The sequence below is a fragment of the Oryzias latipes genome, chromosome 23 (genome assembly GCF_002234675.1).
Source record: "Oryzias latipes chromosome 23, ASM223467v1".
In the NCBI taxonomy this organism is placed as follows: Eukaryota; Metazoa; Chordata; class Actinopteri; order Beloniformes; family Adrianichthyidae; genus Oryzias; species Oryzias latipes.
In genome coordinates, this window is record NC_019881.2 from 23905663 (window position 1) to 23929800 (window position 24138).

The 24138-nt window shown below is 49.0% G+C and overlaps 2 protein-coding genes and 1 long non-coding RNA gene across 3 annotated transcripts; 2 read left to right on the forward strand and 1 right to left on the reverse strand.

Moving 5' to 3' along the window:
• Positions 1-149: 149 nt before the first annotated feature.
• dennd6b (DENN domain containing 6B) lies at positions 150-10144 on the reverse strand. The gene is given in 21 exon segments (XM_004084947.4): positions 150-386; positions 1818-1892; positions 1968-2070; positions 2155-2264; positions 2325-2378; positions 2465-2554; positions 2618-2682; positions 2745-2810; positions 4801-4895; positions 4975-5070; positions 5145-5205; positions 5208-5266; positions 5337-5392; positions 5460-5522; positions 8373-8452; positions 8532-8637; positions 8709-8789; positions 8857-8963; positions 9034-9076; positions 9146-9184; positions 9800-10144. Coding segments are annotated over 21 exon segments (1848 nt in total). The 5' UTR covers positions 10076-10144; the 3' UTR covers positions 150-263.
• Positions 10145-10179: 35 nt separating this feature from the next.
• Positions 10180-15491, forward strand: lta4h (leukotriene A4 hydrolase). The gene is made up of 19 exons (XM_004084948.3): positions 10180-10326; positions 10809-10939; positions 11017-11137; positions 11506-11574; positions 12830-12934; positions 13019-13071; positions 13148-13220; positions 13321-13461; positions 13543-13566; positions 13652-13722; positions 13790-13901; positions 13977-14121; positions 14196-14299; positions 14400-14470; positions 14560-14614; positions 14683-14778; positions 14860-14942; positions 15010-15114; positions 15233-15491. Exons 1-19 carry the CDS (start codon positions 10180-10182, stop codon positions 15369-15371), a joined length of 1845 nt encoding a protein of 614 aa, XP_004084996.1. The 3' UTR covers positions 15372-15491.
• Positions 15492-16010: 519 nt separating this feature from the next.
• LOC111946933 lies at positions 16011-19737 on the forward strand. The gene is made up of 2 exons (XR_002872750.1): positions 16011-16115; positions 17907-19737. It is a non-coding gene; the product is annotated as an uncharacterized LOC111946933 (long non-coding RNA).
• The last annotated feature ends 4401 nt before the right edge of the window (positions 19738-24138 follow it).

Below are 24138 nucleotides of genomic sequence, written 5' to 3' on the forward strand. Positions count from 1 at the left end.
TGGACCGGACGGTCCGTTAGCAAAGCTCGTCTGAAAGGAATGTGCAGCCAATCAGGAAACAGATCCAGCAGGGGAAGCGCAAGTTCTGGTTCTGGTTGACAGGGACTGGGTCAACCTGAGCATTTCTCAAGCTTTCATGCATACAGATGTCAGGGTGGTTCAGACTTTATTGGACCTTCACAGCCTCCAGGTTCTGTAAACACTTCAGGGGATCATCTGTCCAACAGCAGAGCGGCGACCCGGTTCTGCGGGTCCAGAAACCATCAGCCCGTTTCAAAAACCTCATGCAGATTGTCCCGCAGTGATCCGATCAAAGTTCTGATGAAAGTGTCCAGGTTCTGTAAGACTCCGTCTTGGACCGGCAGCTGCTGTCTGCGAGCTTTAATCTGAAAGGAACAGGAAGTAGAAAGGTGAGGGCAAAGCTTTCCGTTCTAAAACTCAATTGAAGGGCAGATGTGGAGAAGAGAGAGAATCTGCACAAAGACGTGTGGACACTAAATTCATTTCAAACGGGACATTTCTGAGTTTTTGTCTCTAAACTGCTCATTTTAGAGCCGTTTGACGTACGTCTATAAAACGTAGAAATGCTGCGTTCAAGCGGTGTTTGAATGACGGGAAGAAGGAAAAACAAATGTTGGATGCTAGAGCGGGCCCTGAACCTTTGTCCTCTCATTTGAAACTTCAGTCTTTTATTTTGATGGTTCCCCTGAAGGAAGTGCTACATGAAGAAAGTTTCAGTCATTCATTAAAAATTCATTCAATAAAACTATTTACCAAATAAAAAACAACCAAATAACTGTGATTGTCAAAGAAATTCAATCTAGTGGATCCTCTGCCGTCATGGTCCGGGGAGGGGGGGAGGGGGTCAGGGATCAAACTGAGCAGCTGATTCCTGCACGTCTGTTTCTCATCCAGTAAGAATGAGAAAAGCAGCAGCTCAGCATTTCTCTCCAGAACAGAATTCCCTCGTTCATCGCAGGAGTTCTAAAATGAAATCCAGGGAGACGTTTCTGGCAGAGAAACTCCTCTGCACTCTTTCTACGCTTCTCTCTTATTTAAATTCTCAAGCCTTCATAGACATTTAGCCCAGCATCTTAGAATGAAAACAAAGACCTGATCGCGATCAAAGATTTCTGACTCGGCAGAATTGATTGACAAGGTCTCCAGCCAATCAGCACACAGGACAAGGTGCACTTTTGGAAAAAAAAAAGAAAAAGAGGCATAAAGATGAGCTGTGCCGTAGAAAGGTGTTAGGATCATGTAATTATCATTTACTTACAGGCTATTATCAACAGATGGTCTCAGTTCAAAAACAATAACTGAAAAGTTCTGACTACACAAGATATGATGTTCCTGTTCTGCTTGATTGAATGACCAGCTTTCATGGTATCGACCAATAAAAGCAGACTGGATCCACCGGGAAGGCAGCTTTGCGCTGTGACCTTCTGCAGACGTCTCTCATCTCCTGTGTGGTTCTTCTCAGAACCCCGACTAAAGGAAGCCCGTCTCCTGATTTGACAGGGACTTTAGAGGGTTCAGGTCGGGGCACAGACTGCAGAACGGTGGACTAAAACGTGTTCTATGTGGGTCTCTGATATTGTTTAGGGGCCGGACCAAGCATGGAGGCGGGCCGGATCAGGACCACGGGCCGTAGATCGTCCAACCCTGCAGCCACAGAAGCGGCTGGAAGACAGCAGCCCGGTTCTGTTGGGTCACCGGGTTTGACTTTGGTGGGGAGGTCATGCTTTCTCCTGACCTGATTTTGGAGCAGACTGGGAGAGGAGGTGGAGGAGGAGGTGTCATAAGGAGAAACTCACCAGCTTCTCTCTGAGCTTCAGGATCAGGTCCACAATCTCCACCTCAGATTTGTCCCTGGTCCATCCCAGCAGGTCCTGAGGGGAGACGCCTCAGAGTCAGGACAAAAAGACCAATCAGCTGTCGCGGCTGGGAGGGAGGGCGGGGCTTACCGCATCACAGATCACCTCCAGGTGGAGGCTCTCCAGCTTTTGCATCATCTCCTTGTGTCGCTGACGGTACCAGCCATCAAAGTTGGGAGATCTGAAGAACTTTCTGAGAGCAGGGGGACATGGACCAGAGGATGGGAGGCGGGGCTAATCACTCACTGACCACACATGACGACACCACCGGACTCACCTGTACAAACCCACCCAGTCCCCTCTGAGCGGGGAGGTAAGCTGAGGGCCTGCATGCTCCAGCGTGGACAGGAAGTCTTCCTGGACGAAGGGGCGGATCTGAGGAGGAGTCTGAGCACAAACACACCTGAGAACCTCTGCGGAGGACGGGATGCTGCACCTGCTGTTTACCTTCCAGGGGGTCACGGATCTCTGCAGGGGCATCAGGCTGGCCATGTACCGCTCCTGCCACACAGAGCACAGGGCTCAGGTCTCTGTCATGTGCGTCTGCTCAGGTGGGAGGAACCACCACACCTGCTCTTTGCGCTCACCAAAGGAATGATGAAGCTCTGCGTCAGCTCCAGCAGGTGGCGCCTCAGGATGGCGCTCTGCGCCTCCGACGGCCGCCTCCTCTGAATGCCCTGCAGATCCGCATAAACACTTCAGATGAAGCCACGCCCACCCAGGTGTGTCCACCTGCTCACCTTCAGCAGTCTCTTGATGAGGATCTTGTCTTTGTGTAGGAAGGTTTTGTAGGCTGTGTAGATACCTGTGCAGACACATGCATCAGGTAGCAGACGTGAGCAGAGGCTCAGGTGAGTTTGTTCTTACCTGGTTTGGTGTCGAGAGTCTTTAGTTTGGACGACTTCTTCACCTTCACCTGCTTCGGTAGGTCAGCTGCAGGACGATATTTGATGAGCTACACCAGACAAGCGTGTGGCACATGTCATGTGTTGGTGGCGTGTTTATAACGTGTAGGCAGCGTGTTTACAGCATGATTTGTCATGTAGGTAGCGTGTTTACAGCGGTCTGTTGTCATGTAGGTAGCGTGTTAACAGCGTAGTGTTGTTGTGTAGGTAGCGTGTTTACAGCGTGTTGTTGGCATGTAGGTAGCGTGTTTACAGCGTGCTGTTGGCATGTAGGTAGCATGTTTACAGCGGGCTGTTGTCATGTAGGTAGCGTGTTAACAGCGTAGTGTTGTTGTGTAGGTACCGTGTTTACATCGTGTTGTTGGCATGTAGGTAGCGTGTTTACAGCGTGCTGTTGGCATGTAGGTAGCGTGTTTACAGCGTAGTGTTGTTGTGTAGGTAGCGTGTTTACAGCGTGTTGTTGGCATGTAGGTAGCGTGTTTACAGCGTGCTGTTGGCATGTAGGTAGCGTGTTTACAGTGTGCTGTTGGCATGTAGGTAGCGTGTTTACAGCGTGCTGTTGGCATGTAGGTAGCGTGTTTACAGTGTGCTGTTGGCATGTAGGTAGCGTGTCTACAGCGTGCTGTTGGCATGTAGGTAGCGTGTTTACAGTGTGCTGTTGGCATGTAAGTAGCGTGTTTACAGCGTGCTGTTGGCATGTAGGTAGCGTGTTTACAGCGTGCTGTTGGCATGTAGGTAGCGTGTTTACAGTGTGCTGTTGGCATGTAAGTAGCGTGTTTACAGTGTGCTGTTGGCATGTAGGTAGCGTGTTTACAGCGTGCTGTTGGCATGTAGGTAGCGTGTTTACAGTGTGCTGTTGGCATGTAGGTAGCGTGTCTACAGCGTGCTGTTGGCATGTAGGTAGCGTGTTTACAGTGTGCTGTTGGCATGTAGGTAGCGTGTTTACAGCGTGCTGTTGGCATGTAGGTAGCGTGTTTACAGCGTGCTGTTGGCATGTAGGTAGCATGTTTACAGCGTGCTGTTGGCATGTAGGTAGCATGTTTACAGCGTGCTGTTGGCATGTAGGTAGCGTGTTTACAGCGTGCTGTTGGCATGTAGATAACGTGTTTACAGCGTGCTGTTGGCATGTAGGTAGCGTGTTTACAGCGTGCTGTTGGCATGTAGGTAGCGTGTTTACAGCGTAGTGTTGTGTAGGTAGCGTGTTTACAGCGTGTTGTTGGCATGTAGGTAACGTGTTTACAGCGTGCTGTTGGCATGTAGGTAGCGTGTTTACAGCGGGCTGTTGTCATGTAGTTAGCGTGTTAATAGCGTAGTGTTGTTGTGTAGGTAGCGTGTTTACAGCGTGTTGTTGGCATGTAGGTAGCGTGTTTACAGTGTGCTGTTGGCATGTAGGTAGCGTGTCTACAGCGTGCTGTTGGCATGTAGGTAGCGTGTTTACAGCGTGCTGTTGGCATGTAGGTAGCGTGCTTACAGTGTGCTGTTGGCATGTAGGTAGCGTGTCTACAGCGTGCTGTTGGCATGTAGGTAGCGTGTCTACAGCGTGCTGTTGGCATGTAGGTAGCGTGTTTACAGCGTGCTGTTGGCATGTAGGTAGCGTGTCTACAGCGTGCTGTTGGCATGTAGGTAGCGTGTTTACAGCGTGCTGTTGGCATGTAGGTAGCGTGTTTACAGTGTGCTGTTGGCATGTAGGTAGCGTGTTTACAGCGTGTTGTTGGCATGTAGGTAGCGTGTTTACAGCGGGCTGTTGTCATGTAGGTAGTAGCGTGTTAACAGCGTAGTGTTGTTGTGTAGGTAGCGTGTTTACAGCGTGTTGTTGGCATGTAGTTAGCGTGTTTACAGCGTGCTGTTGGCATGTAGGTAGCGTGTTTACAGCGGGCTGTTGTCATGTAGGTAGCGTGTTTACAGCGTGCTTTTTTTGTCTCAGAAGCCCAACAAACAGGCAGACTACAACACTCCACTGGGCCTCAAGTGTGAAGGTGCTTTCTCAGAGCAGAACGGTAGCAAACGGCGGAATCTACCGTCCATCTTGACGTCTCCCAGTCGTACGATGTGTGGCCAGCTCTGGAACGTCTTGATGAAGAACGGGTTGGTGACTCCCAGGACCACGTTCGGCCTGAACACAGAGGAGGTGCAGACAGGTGTGAGGACTGCAGGTGGACTTTATAGGCGCTGTGCGGGTTTTGGGGACTCACGGCGCTTGTGTTCTGGTGGTGTACTCCTTGAACTCGCTGTCATGGATGGTGAAATAAGGACGGAAGTCGCAGCAGAACTTCAGCGGACTGATTGACCTGATGGTACCGAGCAAACATCAGAAGCTGCTGTTCCTGAACAGTAAGACTTGAACCGTGGACCACTCAGTTACCTAGTGAGAGCCAGCACCATTTCAGAAGAAATCGTTGGAGATGGCGCCATGACAATGAGCGGTTCCCGAGCAACACCAGCTCCCAAAGCATCTGCAGGTGGATCAGAACCGACTGGAAACACCTGAGAGGAGCACAGATGCAGCTGAGAGGAAGACCTCTCTATGACAGAGGCAGGAACATGGGGGGCTGACCTGAAGAAGTCCAGTTCATGGACGGACGGCAGCAGCGTCGGAACCGGTATGAGGTTCTAAGGAGAGAGAATCTTCATCAACATCAAAACCTGCAGAGCCTGAAGAAGGTGGAGAAGCTCTGACCTCTGCAGCCGTCTGTCTCAGAGGACTTCCTCCCAGTTTGTCTGCTTTGGCGGGAATCCTCACCTGAACAAGAAAACAGCAGACAGGTGGGTCACATGACTCAGGTGTCTGACAGCAGCTGTGGGTCTGGAAGAACCTCCTAAAACAGGGGTGGGCAAACTACGGCCTCCATGTTTGGTCCGTCCCACTGAACAATATCAGAGACCCATGTTTTTTTATTTTGATCACGATCAAGACCCTCTTCTGCAGTCTGTGTCCCGATCTGAAACCCTCCAAAAATCTAACATCTCTGTCAAACAGAACAGCAGACAGTCTTCCTTTTCTACGTCACAGTTCATCTTTCCCGGTTAAGCTCATTCTTTTAGAGCGATCTTGCTGCTTTTTTTAAACAGCTTTTTTAAACAATCAGGTGTGTCCTGATTGGCTGGAGACCCTGTCAATCAATCTCCTCCAAGCCGTGTCTCCTGTAAAGAAGCGCGGAGCTCTTCAGATCAGAAATCTGTGATCGATCAGATCTTTGTTTTCAATCTAAGATCCTGGACCTCATTACTATGAAGGTTTGAGAATTTAAACCAGAGAAAAGTGTGAAAATGTTCATGTCTGTGTGAGAAAAAGTGTATTTATGCAGTGAGGAGTTTTACTGCCATAAACGTCTGGAATCAGACCATGGATTTCACTGATCACGGTTATTTTTAACGCAACTCCTGCAATAAACGAGGAACTCTGTTCTGGTAAAAAGGTAACACAGAAATATGATTAGCTGCAGCAGAAGACACAGAAATTAGTTATTTTTCATGATCACTGGATGAGAGACAGACATGCAGGACACAGAACAGCTGCACAAACTGTGAGACATGTGAGGAGATGCAGCCTCAAAGTCTTTATTAGGATTACGACGGCAGAGGATACACTATTTATTGTTTCTTCTTTATAACATATCAGTATATTTTTTCTTGACTTTTTGTCTTTGAAAATCACAGTTATTTGCTCATTTTTTTATTTCATAAATAGTGTTATTAATTTTATTAAAAGGATCATGAATTATTTAAACTTCATTATAGGACAATAAAAGAAAGAAAAGAAGTTGAGAGAAACAGACTTATTGTGGCCCTCAGTAGAAAATGTTTGGGGCCCCGCTCTAGCATCCATGTGGTGTTTGTTGTGTGTCATTCTTCCATCATTCAAACTCCACATGAATGCAGCATTTCTCTATGTTTTACATGAGGTACATAAAGCCGTTGGTGCAATTGACTCTAAAATGAAAACAAAAGTTTGAACCTAAAAACTCTAAAATGTTCTGTTTTGAAATATAATTTTCTTTTCTTTTTTTTTTTTTAACTTGTCCTGTCCAACAGCTGGGCAGACAGATGAGAGCTGAGGGCCTCTTGGGTTGGACATATTTTATTTTAACAAGAGGGGTTATTAATCTTCAGACAAACCAGAGGTATGTCTGAATAAACCCCTTTTGGAATTGAGGCCAAACTTTATTCATTTTAATTGTTTTTGAAATTCTTTTGTGTTGGACCGGACGGAAAAGGAAAGGAGGGAAGAAGAGAGAGGGACGTTAGAGAGGGGGGGATAGGAGGGTCATCATGGGGGGGGATAAAACCATGAAGCAGCATAAAGCAACAAGCTACTGGATGTTTATTACGGTAAGGTTCAGATAGAATACAAATCTTAAAGGGGCGGGGCCTGTCCAAACACACTCAAATGTTACAGACACACCTGCTAGCTGCAAAAATGTCCACATGTCAACATGTACACAATACAGATATTGTTCACACACGCATACTTATGCCTACTAGCCAACTGGTGTGAGAAATTTCATTCAATCACGCATAATATTAGTGCAAAGGTGAGCTAACACCTGTGCTCAGGTGAGTGTTTATGTTCTTCTAAAATGGATGACCGACCCCCAGGTGACCACGTCCGCCTCCCAGGCCAGGGCCGGCAGGACCGCCGCAGAGCCAGAGAGCAGGGAGGCATGGGGGGAAAGAGAGTGCAGCCCCAGCCCAACCACGCCAGTCAAAATACCCCCCCCCCCCCCCCCCCCAAAAAAAAAAAAAAGCCTGTTCACTTCAACCCTAAATGCCACACAGAACCTCTCCATGTTCCTCTGTTCTGCTTTTGTGTTCTCCTGCGTTCCTGTCCGGAATGCCAAACGCCTCCATCACCTCCTCCTCCCTCTGGATCTCCTCATCCATCTCCCTCCAACGCTTCTCCTTCTCCAGCTCACATACTACCTGCAGGCTAGAACCACGGACAACCTTCATCCTCCATCTTCAGACTTGTCCTCCTCCCTGACCCTCTCTTCTCCTTCTAACCCCTCCTTCAGGATCTCACCTCCTCTGTTCCTCCTTCTATCCCCTTCATGACCAACATCTAAACTGCTTCCAATCTCTCCTCCTTAATCTCCTTCTATCTTTTCTGAACACACAGGAGATCCAGCTGGTCTGGTTGAAGTTCCTCCTCAGTCTCAGGAATGTTCACAAGAACCTTCGTCTCCTCAGGACGTTGGGGTCCTTGGGTGTGAGGAGCGGCCTCCTGATTGATTCAACACCTGAGAAGCTCCTCCTCCAGCTTGCAGGTGAGGTCTTAGCCTGCATCAGACCCTCTGAACAGCGTTCTTTGACAGAACCTTTCTGTGTTTTCGTTCTCCTCTCTGTGCTGGTGACAAGAACAAAGTCAGACTTCAGAGTTCTTCCTCCTCCACTCGTCATCATGATGGTGGAGGAACTACAGCAGGAGGTCGTGAGGTGGGAGGGACGTCCCGCCCGGGCTGCAGGAAGTCTGCGTCACATGACCTGAAGTCATGCCTATAGTCAGGTAAGGACAGGTGAGTTGCTGCTTCTGTTCCTCAGTCCTTCTACACTGAATGACTGGGGCCTGTTAAGCCCCGCCCCCCTGACTGACCTGGAAGATCATGCCCATCACAGGTAAGTTGAGGGTGACTCCAGGTGTGGGAGCTGGCCATTGGTCGATCTCATTACAAACTGCAGAGAGGACAGGAGTAAAGCAGAAATCCTCAAAGCTGATTGGCTGGCGGTGATGATGCTAGCAGGACGAGCTCACCTGTTTCCAGGCACGGCTGCAGCTTCTCAAAGAATTCAGGTGCGAGGATCTGCAGAATGGAGTGGAACAGGATGGAATAGGGCAGCCTGGACACCAGCACCAAAGACTGAAAAACAGCCAAGATTGTCACATGACCACTCCGCAGTGACATCACAGGTGAGCAAACAGGTGAGTCACCTTCTGGAAGTAGCCTCTCTTCACAGAGGTGTCCTTCACCTGGCGGAAGTAGGCGTATCCAAAGAAATGTGCAGCTTCCAACTGGAGAGATTGACCTCAGCATCAGGACCTCCTGTTCTCTGACCGGTGAACAGGTGAGTGGTCTTACCTGCAGGCTGGCGGGGGCGTCTCTGTTGTAGGCGTCGATGGCGCTGGAGCCTCTGCGGCCAACAGACTGACGGAACCTGAAGGTGAACTGCGTGTCGCCATGGCATCCTGGAAAATCACACAAAGACCGCGTGACCTCACAGCTCACCTGCTCAGCCGCCCAGTTACCTGGACTCACCTGAGTAGGAGTCGGGGAAGGACAGGTAACAGATGCTGGTTTTCTGACAACAGAGCACAGATACGGTTAGAGTCTGATCAGAGCATCGATCGGGTTATTGATCAACAATCACCTCTTTCTCCGTTAACCGGGCGTCGGGCGGATGCAGCAGCTGCGAGCAGAAAACACAGACTCAGGGGGCGGGGCTACAGGATGGGGGAGGGGGGCACTCCAAAAACCCTCTGCTGTCAGTCACCACATGTCTTATTCATACAGAACCATATATTACAGAGTTTGGACCTTAAAAACAGGCTGGGGTTGCCTTAACCCCGCCCTCATCCATCATGCATGGATGGATGGATGGATGAATGGGTGACTGGATGGATGACTTGATGGATGACTGGATGGATGGATGACTGGATGGATGACTGGATGGGTGACTTGAGGACTGCATGGATGGATGGATGACTGGATGGATGACTGGATGGATGACTGGATGGATGACTGGATGGATGGATAGACCATAAATTCTAGATTGACCATAAAAACTGGGTCAGGAACAGGAACCCGTTTGCGGTATGAACCCTCAGCCTTCCAGGTCCCACGGCAGACACTCGTCCACTAGTAGGTTGGCAGTGAGGAGGGGGGCATTTGGGCCCCCGTCTGTACATGCAGCAGCTTCAGAACCAGACGGATGTTCTGAGGTTCTAAAGCGGGCTTTAATGCGCATGTCTGAGCCCAGGATGAAAACCTGCACGCGAGAAACGGTCATGCTAAGCTAACGCACCTCGAGGGCCTGTCCGAGCTCCAGATCAAAGGTCACCACGCACGCGCACTCCAGCCAGCGCGAGAAGCGCGTCCACGTGCCGGTTCCTTCGCCGTGAGGACCTGGACCGTCATGCAGATTCATCGTGACCGGGTCTGGACCGCCGCGCGCCTCACGGAGAAAGGGGAGGGGCTCCGGACAGCCCCCGATGGAGAATGCTTCAGAAAAAAAGGAGAAAACGTCTGACGTCATTTTTTTTTCAGTTAGGGAGCGACGATCTTTCCAAAACAAAAGCATGTGTTCGCCTTCTATTTTGAAGGGGCGCCGGCGGAAGTGTCTCGTGTTCCGGGGAGCCGGCGGGAGCTCCCTCTCATTCTGTGCTGGGTTACCGGACGGTCAGCATGTCGGACCCCTGCTCCTTCTCGTCCCCCTCCAGGTGCGTCACCAAACACCTGAACCTGCACCTGCGAGTGGACTTCCGGCGGCGCGTGATCGCGGGGACCGTGGAGCTCACGGTGGAGGCGCTCGAGGACAACTTTTCTCTACTGGTAACTAACTGGCGGTTCTGGTTTTGGTCCTGATCTGATGATCCGAGCGTGGTTCTGAAGTCCAGGCGCGCGTGCACCTGATGTCCGCCACTCACGCGCCTTCCAATCAGCTGGAGAAAGCATTAGTGACCTCTCCAGGGCTGTGCGGCAGCGGCTCCTGCACCCCACTCAGAGGTCCCAGTCAAATTGTCGAAGTGTCATTGAGCAAGAACCGAACCGAGCTGCGTTTGGAAGCTCGATCCATCAGGTTGATCTCCACTCTGTAAACCAGGTCACGTGGTCACTTGATCGTTTTAACTTAAACCCTGGATCTGTGAGGAAAGAGAACCCGTCCGGTTCTTAGAAGTTCGGCTGCATTTGGACTTGAATCCAAAACGTTAACTCAATCCTGAAATGAGAAAATCTAGGGGCAGAGTTTCAGACCTGGACTCTGGCTGAAGGACAGGTGTGCTGACTCAGCAGGTGTGTGGTTTTTTTTGCAGACTTTGGACACCAGAGATCTGAACGTCGTGTCGGTGTCGGCCAACCAGCAGCCTGCTCGCTTTACTTTAGCCTCCAAACACAGCTTCAAGGGGACACAGCTGGACATCACGCTTCCCTTTCACCTGTCCAGGTGAGACTCCGCCCACTGTGCCTTTCGCCTGAACTTTCAGAGTAGACCTAATGACATTTTCTGCACGGACCAATCAGGGGGCAGCATGTCATCGTCCAGGTGGTGTATGAGACGTCTCCGTCTGCATCAGCACTGCAGTGGCTCACACCTGAGCAGACTGCTGGGAAGAAGCAGCCTTACCTGTTCAGCCAGTGTCAGGTGAGCATCACCTGTGGCCCCACGGATGGAGCCGCAGAGTTTGATGTAGCAGAACATTTGTTCCGAGTCAGAGGCTGAAACCCAAACCTCAGAGTTTCACCTCCGGACGGTTCTTCCTCTTTCACCTGTTGCTTCATCAAAATGTGGAACTGGTCTTCAGACCGACGCCCTCTTTCTTCACCTTTAACCGGAGGCCATGACTTCCTGTTGCTCCACCTTCCTGTCGATAATTGTGTGATGCAGAAATGTCCAAAAAGAATGTCGTCTGTGTTGGACCGTGTATAGTTCTGGTGCTGTTTACCCCAACCGACTCTAGAACCCAGCAGTGCAACAGTCCACAGATTATAACCCTGTGTTCTGTCTGACAGGCTCATCACTGCAGGAGCATGGTCCCCTGTCAGGACACCCCATCAGTAAAGCACACCTACTACGCCCAGGTAACCAGCACACCTAGTCAGCCCACACAAAGGGGAATAATGGGAAATCTACCAGAAAAATCTGCCTCCCCTCCCTCTATGTCTCTCTACCCGTCTCAGGTGTCTCTCTCTACCTGTCTCCGGTGTCTCTCTACCTGTCTCCGGTGTCTCTCTACCCGTCTCCAGTGTCTCTCTCTCTACCTGTCTTCAGTCTCTCTCTACCTGTCTTCAGTGTCTCTCTACCCGTCTCTGGTGTCTCTCTCTACCTGTCTCAGGTGTCTCTCTCTCCCTGTCTCCGGTGTCTCTCTACCCGTCTCCAGTGTCTCTCTCTCTACCTGTCTTCAGTCTCTCTCTACCTGTCTTCAGTGTCTCTCTACCCGTCTCTGGTGTCTCTCTCTACCTGTCTTCAGTGTCTCTCTACCCGTCTCCGGTTTCTCTCTCTACCTGTCTGAGGTGTCTCTCTACCCGTCTCAGGTGTCTCTCTCTACCTGTCTCAGGTGTCTCTCTCTACCTGTCTTCAGTCTCTCTCTACCCGTCTCCGGTGTCTCTCTCTACCCGTCTCCGGTGTCTCTCTCTACCCGTCTCCGGTGTCTCTCTACCCGTCTCAGGTGTCTCTCTCTACCCGTCTCAGGTGTCTCTCTCTACCCGTCTCAGGTGTCTCTCTCTACCCGTCTCAGGTGTCTCTCTCTACCCGTCTCAGGTGTCTCTCTCTACCCGTCTCAGGTGTCTCTCTCTACCCGTCTCAGGTGTCTCTCTCTACCCGTCTCAGGTGTCTCTCTCTACCTGTCTCAGGTGTCTCTCTCTCTACCTGTCTTCAGTGTCTCTCTACCCGTCTCCGGTGTCTCTCTCTACCCGTCTCCGGTGTCTCTCTCTACCTGTCTTCAGTGTCTCTCTACCCGTCTCCGGTCTCTCTCTACCCGTCTCAGGTGTCTCTCTCTACCCGTCTCAGGTGTCTCTCTCTACCTGTCTCCGGTGTCTCTCTACCCGTCTCCGGTGTCTCTCTCTCTACCTGTCTTCAGTCTCTCTCTACCTGTCTTCAGTGTCTCTCTTCCTGTCTCTGGTTTCTCTCTCTACCTTTCTCCGGTGTCTCTCTACCCGTCTCCAGTGTCTATCTCTCTACCTGTCTTCAGTCTCTCTCTACCTGTCTTCAGTGTCTCTCTCTACCCGTCTCAGGTGTCTCTCTCTACCTGTCTTCAGTGTCTCTCTACCCGTCTCTGGTGTCTCTCTCTACCCGTCTTCAGTCTCTCTCTCTCAGGTGTCTCTCTACCTGTCTCAGGTGTCTGTCCCTAAGGACTTGGTGGCAGTGATGAGTGCTGTGAGGGATGGTCAAGAGGAGGACCCTGAGGACAGCAGTCGTATTGTCTACAGGTTCCGGCAGCCGGTAGGCGTCGGCATTACCTTTACTTGTTGTGTGTGACACCATTACTTGATGTTTGACGGCCCTTTCTTTGACCTTTGACTTTAGGTGCCGATGCCATCCTATCTCATTGCCATTGTTGTTGGAGCTCTGGAGAGCAGGTACCGTGTGTCTCACCTGTGCACTGGTGTCATGGTGCTACCTGTGCTGGTGACAGCTGTTTTGTCTGGTCCACAGGGAGATCGGCCCCAGGTCTAGAGTCTGGTCTGAGAAGGAGTTTGTGGATAAAGCAGCGTTCGAGTTCTCTGAGGTGCATCATAGAGGCCACTGGGAAGAGACACACCTGGGGTTGGACTTTCTGAGTAACTGTTTAATGAACTTACCTGAGTGGTTGTCTACCTGTCCATCAGACTGAAACCATGCTGAAGACAGCCGAGGATCTGGCTGGACCGTATGTTTGGGGTCAGTACGACATTCTGGTTCTTCCTCCATCTTTTCCATACGGCGGCATGGAGAACCCCTGCCTCACCTTTGCCACGCCTACTTTACTGGTAAATCTAAGCTGAGTCAGCTGACCCACCAGAGTCATGTGACCAATCGTGTGACCATTGTTTCCTTCTGGTTCATTGTAGGCTGGAGACAAATCTCTGTCTACTGTGAGTACATTGCAGAGTCGCTTGAGCGCACACCTGCTGTAGATAATCATCCAGGTGCGTTCATGCTTGTCCACATGTCATCCAGGTAATTGCCCATGAGATCTCCCACAGCTGGACAGGGAACCTGGTCACCAACAAAACCTGGGAACATTTCTGGTAAAAGCACAGAGGTGAGTTTTGGCCCTGGGGTCAGGTCTGCGTTTGACACTCATCATTGCTTCAGGCTCAACGAAGGTCACACGGTTTACCTGGAGAGGATGATCGGCAGACAAATGTACGGCGAGCAGTTCAGGCAGTTTAAGGCCATGGGCGGTTGGAAGGACCTGCAGGACTCTGTGAGAACCCATTCAGATTTCTGTAGGTGGGAATGTGGGAGGTTCCCACTCTGACTGGTTCTAGCTGTCCTTCAGGTGAACACCTTTGGACCCAACAACCCTTTGACCAACCTGGTTCCTAGTCTTCAGGACGTCGACCCAGACGATGCCTTTTCCTCTGTGCCGTACGAAAAGGGCTTCGCTCTCTTGTACCACCTGGAGGAGCTGATGGGAGGACCAGGTAACACCTGTCTCTGAAGCTCCTTCCCCCCTCTAAGGTTCTGTTTGACCCGTTATGGTTCTGTGTCTCCGTAGAGGTCTTCATGGGTTTCGTGAAGTCGTACATTCAGCTCTATGCGTACGGCAGCGTCACCACTGATGACTGGAAGAACTACCTGTTCACCTACTTCAAGGACCAGGTTTGTGGGGGGGGCTAAGGTGCTATATGAGGGGGAACCAGAATCTCTGGGCTTGGTTCAGACTGAGCTGCTCCAAGTACAAGTGTGCTGTTGTTCTCAGGCAGAGGCCCTGAACCGGGTGGACTGGAACGCCTGGATGTTCACTCCTGGGATGCCTCCTGTCAAACCTCAGTAAGTGGGTCCAGCCAGACCTCCGTCTGGTTCCTGAGCCTCCTCAGTTCTGATGAAATGGTTCTGAACCGTAATGGTTGCTGTTTCAGGTATGACACCACGCTGGCCGATGCTTGCATTGCTCTGAGTCAGAGGTGGACCAAAGTAAGTTCTGCACCTGATCCCCGTCTGCTCTCATGGAGCATCCGTCTGAGTTCTCTCCACTGCTTCAGGCCGGAGACCAGGACCTGGACGGCTTCAGCGAGTCCGACGTGAAGACTCTGTCTTCCCACCAGCTCATCGAGTTTCTGTCCCTGCTGCTTCATGAGGTACGGCCGCCCTGTAGAGGCTGAGGTCCACGACAGTCCTGCTACTCGTGCGTTCTGACTGTTCTCCTGTTGGTCCTGCAGAACCCGCTCCCTCTGACTCATGTGAAGAAGATGCAGGAGGTTTATGGTCTCAACACTTGTACCAATTCTGAAATCCGCTTCAGGTGAGTCTGTGGCATCCATTTGAACAGCCAGACCATGCTCACTGCTGATTGGTTGATCTCTTCTCAGGTGGCTGAAGCTGTGTGTTCGCTCCAAGTGGGAAGAGGCGGTTCCGCTGGCGCTGAAAATGGCCACCGAGCAGGGCAGGATGAAGTTCACTCGGCCGCTCTTTAGGTATGAATTCAGAACCAAATGCTGGTCTTGGGTGACTGGACCTGACCTCCTGCATGTGGTTCTGCTGATCTCCATCCTGAACCACACCTTTTGACCCAAAGTTATTTTTGTCCTTCAGGGAGGTTTTCAACTTCAACAAGTACAGAGACGAAGCCGTTCAAGTGTTTGCGGCCCACCGGACAGCCATGCACCCGGTCACTGCAGGACTGGTTGCCAAGGACCTGAAGGTGGATGTCAGTGGCACCACTGCTCAGTGAGACCAGAACCTCTAATGTGGGACCAACAGAACCAGCAGGAGGGTCAAAATTGTTGGTTTCAAACGGGTCTGTAAGAACAAAAAATGCTTTGAGCAGAAATAAAATCTTTGCTGAACCGAACTGTGTGGTTCTTCAGAACTGGAACCAGAACTGAGCTTTGTTTTGCAGGAGGATGAACCGAGTATATCTTTTCTTCAGAACTTGGGGAAGAACCGAATCGTGTGGTTCTTTGTTTGTCCTTAAACTTGTGTTATTGAGACTAAGACCTCAGTTCAGACTGACAGGATGTGGTTTGTGAGGCAACAGGAAATGAGGGAGGGAGGGGGGGCAAAGGAAGCACAAGAACCACACAGCTGAACTGCTTCGACTGTGAGGTTGACTCAGTGTGTAGTGCTTATAGTCTATTTCGTTGTACTACAATTAAATTATAATTGTAGTACAATGAAATAGTAGTTAATCTATAAATAGTTAATCTGACCCAAGTCTATACTACAAATGAAGCAGTATACTTGAAGTTAAGCTTTTATATACTATCCATATATTTTGTAGGATTCCCTTATTTCTGCTACAATTCTAATCAGACAATGGATGTGTTGATTATAGCACCAAAGGGGAATTTTAAACATAATCACTGGGGAACAGCAAGTGAGTGGCAGGGTTATCATTGGTACATCCGAGGATTGTCAGGGGATGAAGGATGGGGATCTATATTTAGATCCACAGCAGAATCATCTTGGAAGAAAGGTACCTTTGTGGTGGTCTGGCTTGGCTTGGGGGGGTGGTCCCTTTGCCTGTGCTGGGGGGGGTTGGCGGGGGGCCCTGCTCGGGGGGGGGGGGGGGGCAGCGGCCTTAGACATGTAGGGTCCTTGGTAGGGGGGGTGCTTGGACATCACTGCAAGCAAGCAGCAGATGTCCTCCTGGCACCCTACCCGCCAATTTTAACCGCACCTTAGACATTTAGGGCCCCTTGGTGGGGAGGGTGAGGGGACATCACTGTGAGTAATCAGGAGATGTCCCCTTAGTGCCCTACTCGCCAATTTTAACTGCACCCCCCTTAGTACACACACCCCTCCCCCTTCAATATATACATTCAAACATAAACACACACACATGCATACAAACACCCATACACGCACACACATTTTACAAGGAAGGTGGGACCTGGGTCCATCTGTCCCCTACCCCTTCCCTGGTGGGGGGTGCGGGCCCCTTGGCGATGGCGGCCATGTCCCTTGGGTGCCGGCTCCCTGGGCCCGGCGGTGCTCTCTCCGCACGGTGGGGGGGTTCATATTACACCTGAGCCGGGGGTGTTCGTGTCCCTGGGGGGTGGGTCCTGGTCCTTGCCCCTGGGCGCTGGGCCCCGCCAAACTTCCAACATGGCCGAGCCTGGTCGGGCTATATTTATAACACCCCTTGTGGGCCGCCCTTTTTTCCCCGGGGTTCCCCCCTCCTGGGCTGGGGCGGCGGGCCCCTGCCTTGCTCCTACCTGGACCAACCGTGGGCCGGGTGGGTGGCTGCCTGGAGTGCGGAGCGGGTCTCCCTTGGGGGGTCCTGGCTCGTACCTTGGGTCGGGGCGGGGGGATGCCCGGAACTCCTGGGTGGTGGTGGGGTGCTCGTCTGGGGCTGTGGGCGTCCCTCTCCGGTGGGGCCCTGCGTTGGGCTCTTCCGGCGCGGCGGGGGGGCTGCTTTCCTGGCTGGGCTGGGGCGGCGCTCTCTTTCCCTCTGCGCCTCCCTGCTCTCTGGCTCTGGGGGCCTCGCGGCGGTCCGGCTGGCCCTGGCCTGGGTGGCGGTCTTGGTCGCCCGGGGGGCGGTTGTTCCCTGCCTGTTCCCGTATGGCGTTGGGGGAATTCCGGCTGCCGCTGCTGCTGCGGCAGGGGTCTGGGTGTGGGGGTGGCTGGGCGCTCCTCCTCCTTCTTTTCACATTCCACCATCCATTTTAGAAGAACATAAACACTCACCTGAGCACAGGTGTTAGCTCACCTTTGCACTAATAGTTTGCATGATTGAATGAATGAAAGATTTCACACTAGTTGGTTTAAAAGCATAGGTATGCGTTCGTGAACACTATCTGTTTGGTGTACATGTTGACATGTGGACATTCTTGCAGCTAGCAGGTGTGTTGATAATATTTGAGTGTGTGTGAACAGGCCCCGCCCTTTTTGTACTACATTTGAACCGTACCATAATGATTAACAACCAGTAAACTTGTTGCTTTATGCTGCTTCATGGTCTTACCCCCCTTCCCCTCCTATTATCACCCTCCTACCCCCCCATCTCTCTAACGTCCCTCTCTCTTCTTCCCCTCTTTCCTTTTCCGTCCGGTCCAACACCAAAGATTTTCAAACATGATTGAAATTAATAAAGTTTGGCCTCAATTACAAAAGGGGTTTATTCAGACATACCTTTGGTTTGTCTGAAGATTAATAACCCCTCTTGTTAAAATAAAATATGTCCAACACAAGAGGCCCTCAGCTTTCATCTGTTTGCCTAGCTGTTGGACAGGACAAGTTAAAAAAAAATAAAAATAAAAGAAAGGTACCTTTGGTTGGACATCCCAGGCTCAACAGTGGTCCAGAATAATTTCTAATTTTACTGTTTCAGATTTGTTTTTCACTTTCCGTGTTAACAGTACTGGTCAACCTTTCCTTTTATCCCCAACAATACACAGTCTGATGGAAAATTGACAGTGGCTATTGAAGGTATGCGCACATTTGTAACACTCAGCATTAAATGAGAGTATTTACAAAAAAATTAATCAGGGATCTACTTCTTTATCTGAATGTGCTTGATTCCTTTTCTCCATTTATTCAAAACAACTCCAACACAATGAGGTTTCCCAGGTAATGGTGGTATATTGAAATATACACATATACTTACAACTTCACCTTTAGAAGAAACCACCACCCAACTACACCGTCTTTTTCTTATTTACACAGTACTTTAAAGTTTCTAAAGTTTCTTTGGCGTCTTTTGTCCCTCTGGACAAAGCAGTCTCAAAGATAGTGGGGCCTGTGATGCTCCGTTCGCCTTCTGATGGTCAACGACTTCTTACCGGATCAGCTGTGATGGAAATCGTGAGACTTTCTGTTGAAGGAAGACCTTAGGAAGTGTGGCAGAAAGTTCCGGTATATTCCTCAGCTTTTTTAATCCATAGAACCATCCGTTGCTTTAATCCATCCTTCAAGCGGCAGTCAAACATCACCCCAGCCAGTTTGTTTCCCCTTCCTCCTGCTTGGCTCCATCTTTCTCTCTTTTCTGCTGTCATTAGCTGTCATCAGCCACACACCTGAGTGACCGGAAGTCACCAGCAGGAAGTCTCTTGGCCGCCATATTTGTAGTCCACAAAAACATAATCCAAAACCAAATACAAATCAAACTATTATAATGTGCTCACCTGGAAACTTAATGACATACTGGACCATTAATATTGGTGGATAATTTGGAAAGTATTTTTTTTTCCCAACAGCGAAATGAAAATCCTATATTTGTGTGGCAATGCTACACATTGAATAACAAAATGAAGGAACATTAAGGTGTAGAAACATCTATGTGGGATGACTGGCTGAAAATGTTTGGTCCATGGAAAACTTTAGTCTCCTCCGTTCTCGTTGCAGTAGCAGTTTTTTCAGCGATTCTCACACTCTGTGGTTGTTGTTGTATTCCCTGCCTTAGGACCCTTATGACACGCCTCATAGAGCAGGCTCTGGGAGAAAAGGTTCGGGAGTACGGACAGTATACAATGTTACCTGTCAGTGATCCCTTTTCACCACCTTGGTTGGGAAATCAGTCTGTGAGTTTGTTCTGTTTAACCTATCTCCATTATTTCCCTTAATTCTAGGTGTTTTCTTTTCTTGATAGGAAGTGTTATCTTTGTTGTATTTTTTACCTTTTTACTTTTATATTTTGACTTTTAAATTTTGAATTTGACTTTGAATGTTTTATTTTTCTGTCTTTACTGTTTCATGTCTTGTTCTCTGTAAATGCCAATGTGCCAAATATCTAATGAAGCATAAGTATCTTTAGGGATGGTCGCCGATGGGGCACGGGACCGTGGCGAGAATTTTTCCTGTCCAACTGAACGCTTCTTAAAGATGGTTAATGCAAGCTTTGACAGGTTTTCGCTCCTACACTTATGAATAGATCATCCACACCTTTGAAGTGCACATTGGTTCGGCTATAGATTGTGAGGGCTCGAGACCACAGCTGTTTTGATTGCATGATGTGATAATCTGTTTTTATTTTTTGTGTGACCTCACGAAGTGAGGTCAAGAGAGGGAAACTGAAGGAATTTATATTTTTTTGTGGTCCTTATTTCTCTTAGGCTTTTTATCTCATCTTTATTTCATTAAAGGTTTTCTTTCAGGTTTACTGTGTGTGGTTCCAGCCATTTGAATTTAAAAGGGACTTCCTGAAAATTGCATATGTAAAGAGGTTTTGATGCTGCAGCTCCGAACTCATCCCCCTTCAGGAGAAAACGGTCTTTGATCTTCTAAGACCATCTGGAAGCCTCAGCTGCAGATCTGACATGGACCAGAATTAAATTGCCTCCAGGATTCGATTCAATGGGTGGGAACCCCTGAAGGTGCCAACTCACATGAGAAGGACAAAGAGTTGGGACTGACTGCCTGCGGAGAAGGATCCGGGCGACTGTGCTGGACCCCCATGGGGACACAGTTTGTGGTCGGACAGATGTCTGTCTGTGAAATAACCCCCTGGACGTCTGAAGCAGGAAGCCAGTACCAAATGCTGTAATTCCAAATATGGACTGAAGGAAGTGGGCAGACTTTTCGACCGGCCAATCCGATCGGCCAGAGGCGGAGATACAGCAGCCATCTTGCTTCCAGAGGAGGAGACTCTGACCACCTGTTTAAAAGTCTGCACTCAAGGAACTTTCTTTGTTCTCATCAGGCTGGCACGTTAAGACGCTGGTAATTTGGCGCTGTGCAAGCTCTGAAACTGGGAACCCGGATGTCTGTTTTATTTTGTTTTACTCTGTTTTTAGAAATCTTGTTAGGGAAATAAATTTGTTAATCTTTAATCCGGCTGAGTCCATTGGTTTCTTCTTCTCGACTTTTTTGAGCACGCAAGGAAAGTAATCTCAAAGCGACTGATTATTTCCTACAATTTCAAACTTCAAATGTTCCTATTTAGTATAAAGAAGTATTCAGATTTACTTCCTACACTACAGTACAGGGTCTGGATCAGGCGTGGAACCTTTCACACTAAAATGTGGTCCAGTTTCTGAGCAAAACCCACAGAATCCCACTTTACCGCTTTTTATTTAGGACTTTTTTTTTAGAGATTTACAATACACTACTTTAATAAATCACATTAAAATAAAGACACACTGTACATTAACCCTTGTGCTATCCTAGGCACTTAACATTGGGAGTGGGGTCATCTAGGCCCACTAAACATTGGGAATGGGGTCATCTAGACCCACTAGACCGGGGGTCGGCAACCCGCGGCTCTTAAGCGCTGCCCTAGTGGCTCCCTGGAGCATTTTCAAAAATGTTTGAAAATGTAAAAAGATGGGGGAGAGAAATATATTTTTTGTTTTAATATGGTTTCTGTAGGAGGAAAAACAAGACACAAACATTCTTAAGGTATTCCAATGCTGTGAGAATGTGTAGAATAAATATTGTAACATCCGGCAGGTACGTCACTTGCAGCGAACAAAACAGGAGCCAAACTGTCAAAAATGTTGAGCTGTCAATCAACTGGCAGCGCTAGAAAACTGTCGGTGTCCTACACACCACACGACACCAAACAGTCTCTGACAGGAGGGGGCGGAAAGAGAAGATGAGAGCGCAGCCTCTTCCCGGCCATTCAAGCCCGTTTATTATGAACACACACAACATTGAACATTGCACAGGGGTCATCAACCTCTCCCCCTCCCACAATCATGGTGCAACATAAAGAAACAACATAACAGGAAGAATAAACTAAGGTGGAACAACAAAACTGCCATATGAAAAGAAACGTGGGCAAACAGAAACGCTCCTGCTGAACCCTAATCAGATCAGGAGACCGCATCCCACAATCCCCTGCTGCTAACAGACCTAAAATGCACATGACCGCCACTACAATTTCAACATTTCTGTCAACGAAGATTTGCGTCATAGCCTGCGACACACATTTCTACCAGCAGGGCGGCGGACCGCTAGGCAGGTGGCTGACGGAAATCGAACCACCATCGGTTCCGTGCATTGCTTGATGAAGTAGAAAGCAAATATTCTGATCTCCTGCTACACAACACAGTCCGATGGCTGTCCAGGGGGGACGTTTGTCGTCTTTGTCGTCTGTTTAGAACACGTGAAAACATTCCTGAAAAGCAAAGACCTGAACTACCCACAACTGGAAGAGAGTGGCTCTAAAAGCTGCACGTTTTGGTGGATATGACTGACAAGCCAGCTAAAGGAGCTGAATGAAAGTCTGCTTGAAGCTGTTCTGTCATTCCAGCTGACTGTCATGGGGAACGTCGTCACGCACGTTCCATTTTATGGGTTTGTGTTTGAATCCTCAAAATAAAAATGACATCAAAAATCGGATTTCTTTATTACATTTCTTTAATTTTATCAAAGCAATGAAACTAAATCATTGATATTGTAATGAAGTTAAACTTGCACAACAGAGCAGTCACGTGACGCGTCGTTCTCCCAGAATGCACTGCAGAGCAAATAAACATTTAATCCTTAATAATTATGTATTTGTAGCCAACTAGTCATTTTGATAGCAGGCTAATATAGCTAATATAGATACATATTGCATGTGTTGCCTTCATTATAAGGCTTAAATAGGGCTTTTAATATTATGCGGCTCCAGACAGATTTGCTTTTTGTTTTTTTCGTCCAATTTGGCTCTTTCAACATTTTGTGATCTTCACTGGTGTCCATGGATTACATGAAATCTTTCCACCTTTATCCACCTTTGTCATGGTAGGAAGAACACGTCAAAGTAAGGGGGGGTCATCTAAGATAGCACAAGGGTTAAAAGAAAAATAAAACCTAAAGGGACCCCATTGCGGAGCAAAAAACAGTATGTAGCCTGTAATCCGTCAATGTTGTTATCCTCCCTGATAGAACACAGAACACCCTCCAGAGCTCACATACTTTTGAACTTTTGAAGGTCGTCGGTCAACATAAAATGAGCAAATTCAACATTCACATGACTTTTCAGAAGAGAAAAAAATCATAAAGGGAACATCCACACAACCAACAGAGTAACCAATTTTTCCTTGTTAACCAGATAGCGAGTTTAGCTGTTGCAAAAATAAAATTGAGAATGGTGTGTACATGTTTCCTTTGGGCCATATATTTGGGACCAAAAATGAACAATGGGAAGGAGAACACCTCCCCGAGCCTGAGACACCAGTCTTCCTAGACTGTGAACAAACCCCTTAGCCTGTTACACTCCATTACCAAATCTGCCAGAGTTTCAGATGTCCCACAAAATTCAAATCCGTCTGATTGAGTTGGAGCAAAGTGTGCTTTTATCTGTTTGTAGCTATGGCAACGTGTACAATTCTCCATTGGAGATCAGCTACGCGTTTTTCAACAGGCAGCTTGTACAGAGACCACCAGCGTCTTTTTGGAGTGTGGCTTGTTCCTAAAACCTTAGTCCACTTGGAGGCATCTATGTCCATGACTGCAAATGTCGAACTTTCACGCACGTGGTGTAGTGTCTTCTTTGCCATGGTCTCAAACTCCCCATCTCCTGCATTACCAAAGGCAAGCAGTTTGTCCTCATCCTCTGTCCAATCCTCCACATTCGGGGAGACAGTCAAGGACGGAAAAGAATAATGCGAGGTTGCGAGGTACCAGTCCAGCCGTCATTGGGAATTGGAAGAAAATGTTTCCTCTGAGCAGGAACAGATGTCATGAGGTCATCCACCACTTTAGCTAGGAGCCTGGGACGTAGACTAACCCGTTGTCTCATGGCTTCCAGGGGTGAGAGAAGTGAGCCAGCTTCACACAGCCAACATTTCTCAATGCTGATCTAACTGAGTACGAGTTCAGGAGATAAGAGTCAATCAGAGTGTTAAAAAACAAGGGTTCTTCCAGTATCCACAGTCCAGGAGTGGCAGCCTGAGCCCGAGTAAACTTTAGAGCTCTCCAGGCTTTAAGAACTGAACTATAGAAAGGAGGGAGACCGCTTGAATCTAGATGTCCTCTGCTTGTCATAGCCAAGACCCCCAGCTCTTCTTAGGAGGATTCTGGCAGTGTCGAGCCATCGCATGCCGCTGTGATACAGCAGCCGCTGGGCAGTTTGCAGTCTGAAGGCCATCAGTCTGTGACGTCAACTAATCCCTGCCCCCCTTCCGAGAGCGGCAGAAACAGGGAAGCTTCTCGTGTCCAATGTTTACTGTTCCAAAAAAAGTCGGTAAGCACACGCTGCACCTTGGTGAGTGGATCCTTAGGAGGGGAGAGAACCAGCAGTTTGTGCCAGAGCATCAAGGCCACTAGGTTGTTTGCAATCAGGACGCGTCCTCTGTAAGACAGCTGAGGTAGCAACCATTTCCATTTAGACAACCTAGCACAAACCTTGTCCAACATCCCATCCTAATTTTTCATCTGAAACTCATTTGTACCCAAATAAACCCCAAGAACTTTTAAACCCCTTGTGGTACAAACTATATCTACAGGCGATGTAGGAGATGTTTTTTTCCCCCCATTACCCGAACATGCAGGCCGTGCATTTCGACCAATTAACCATGGCAGAAGATACCCTGGCATAGATCTGAAAACACTCGCTAAGGGCGGTGACA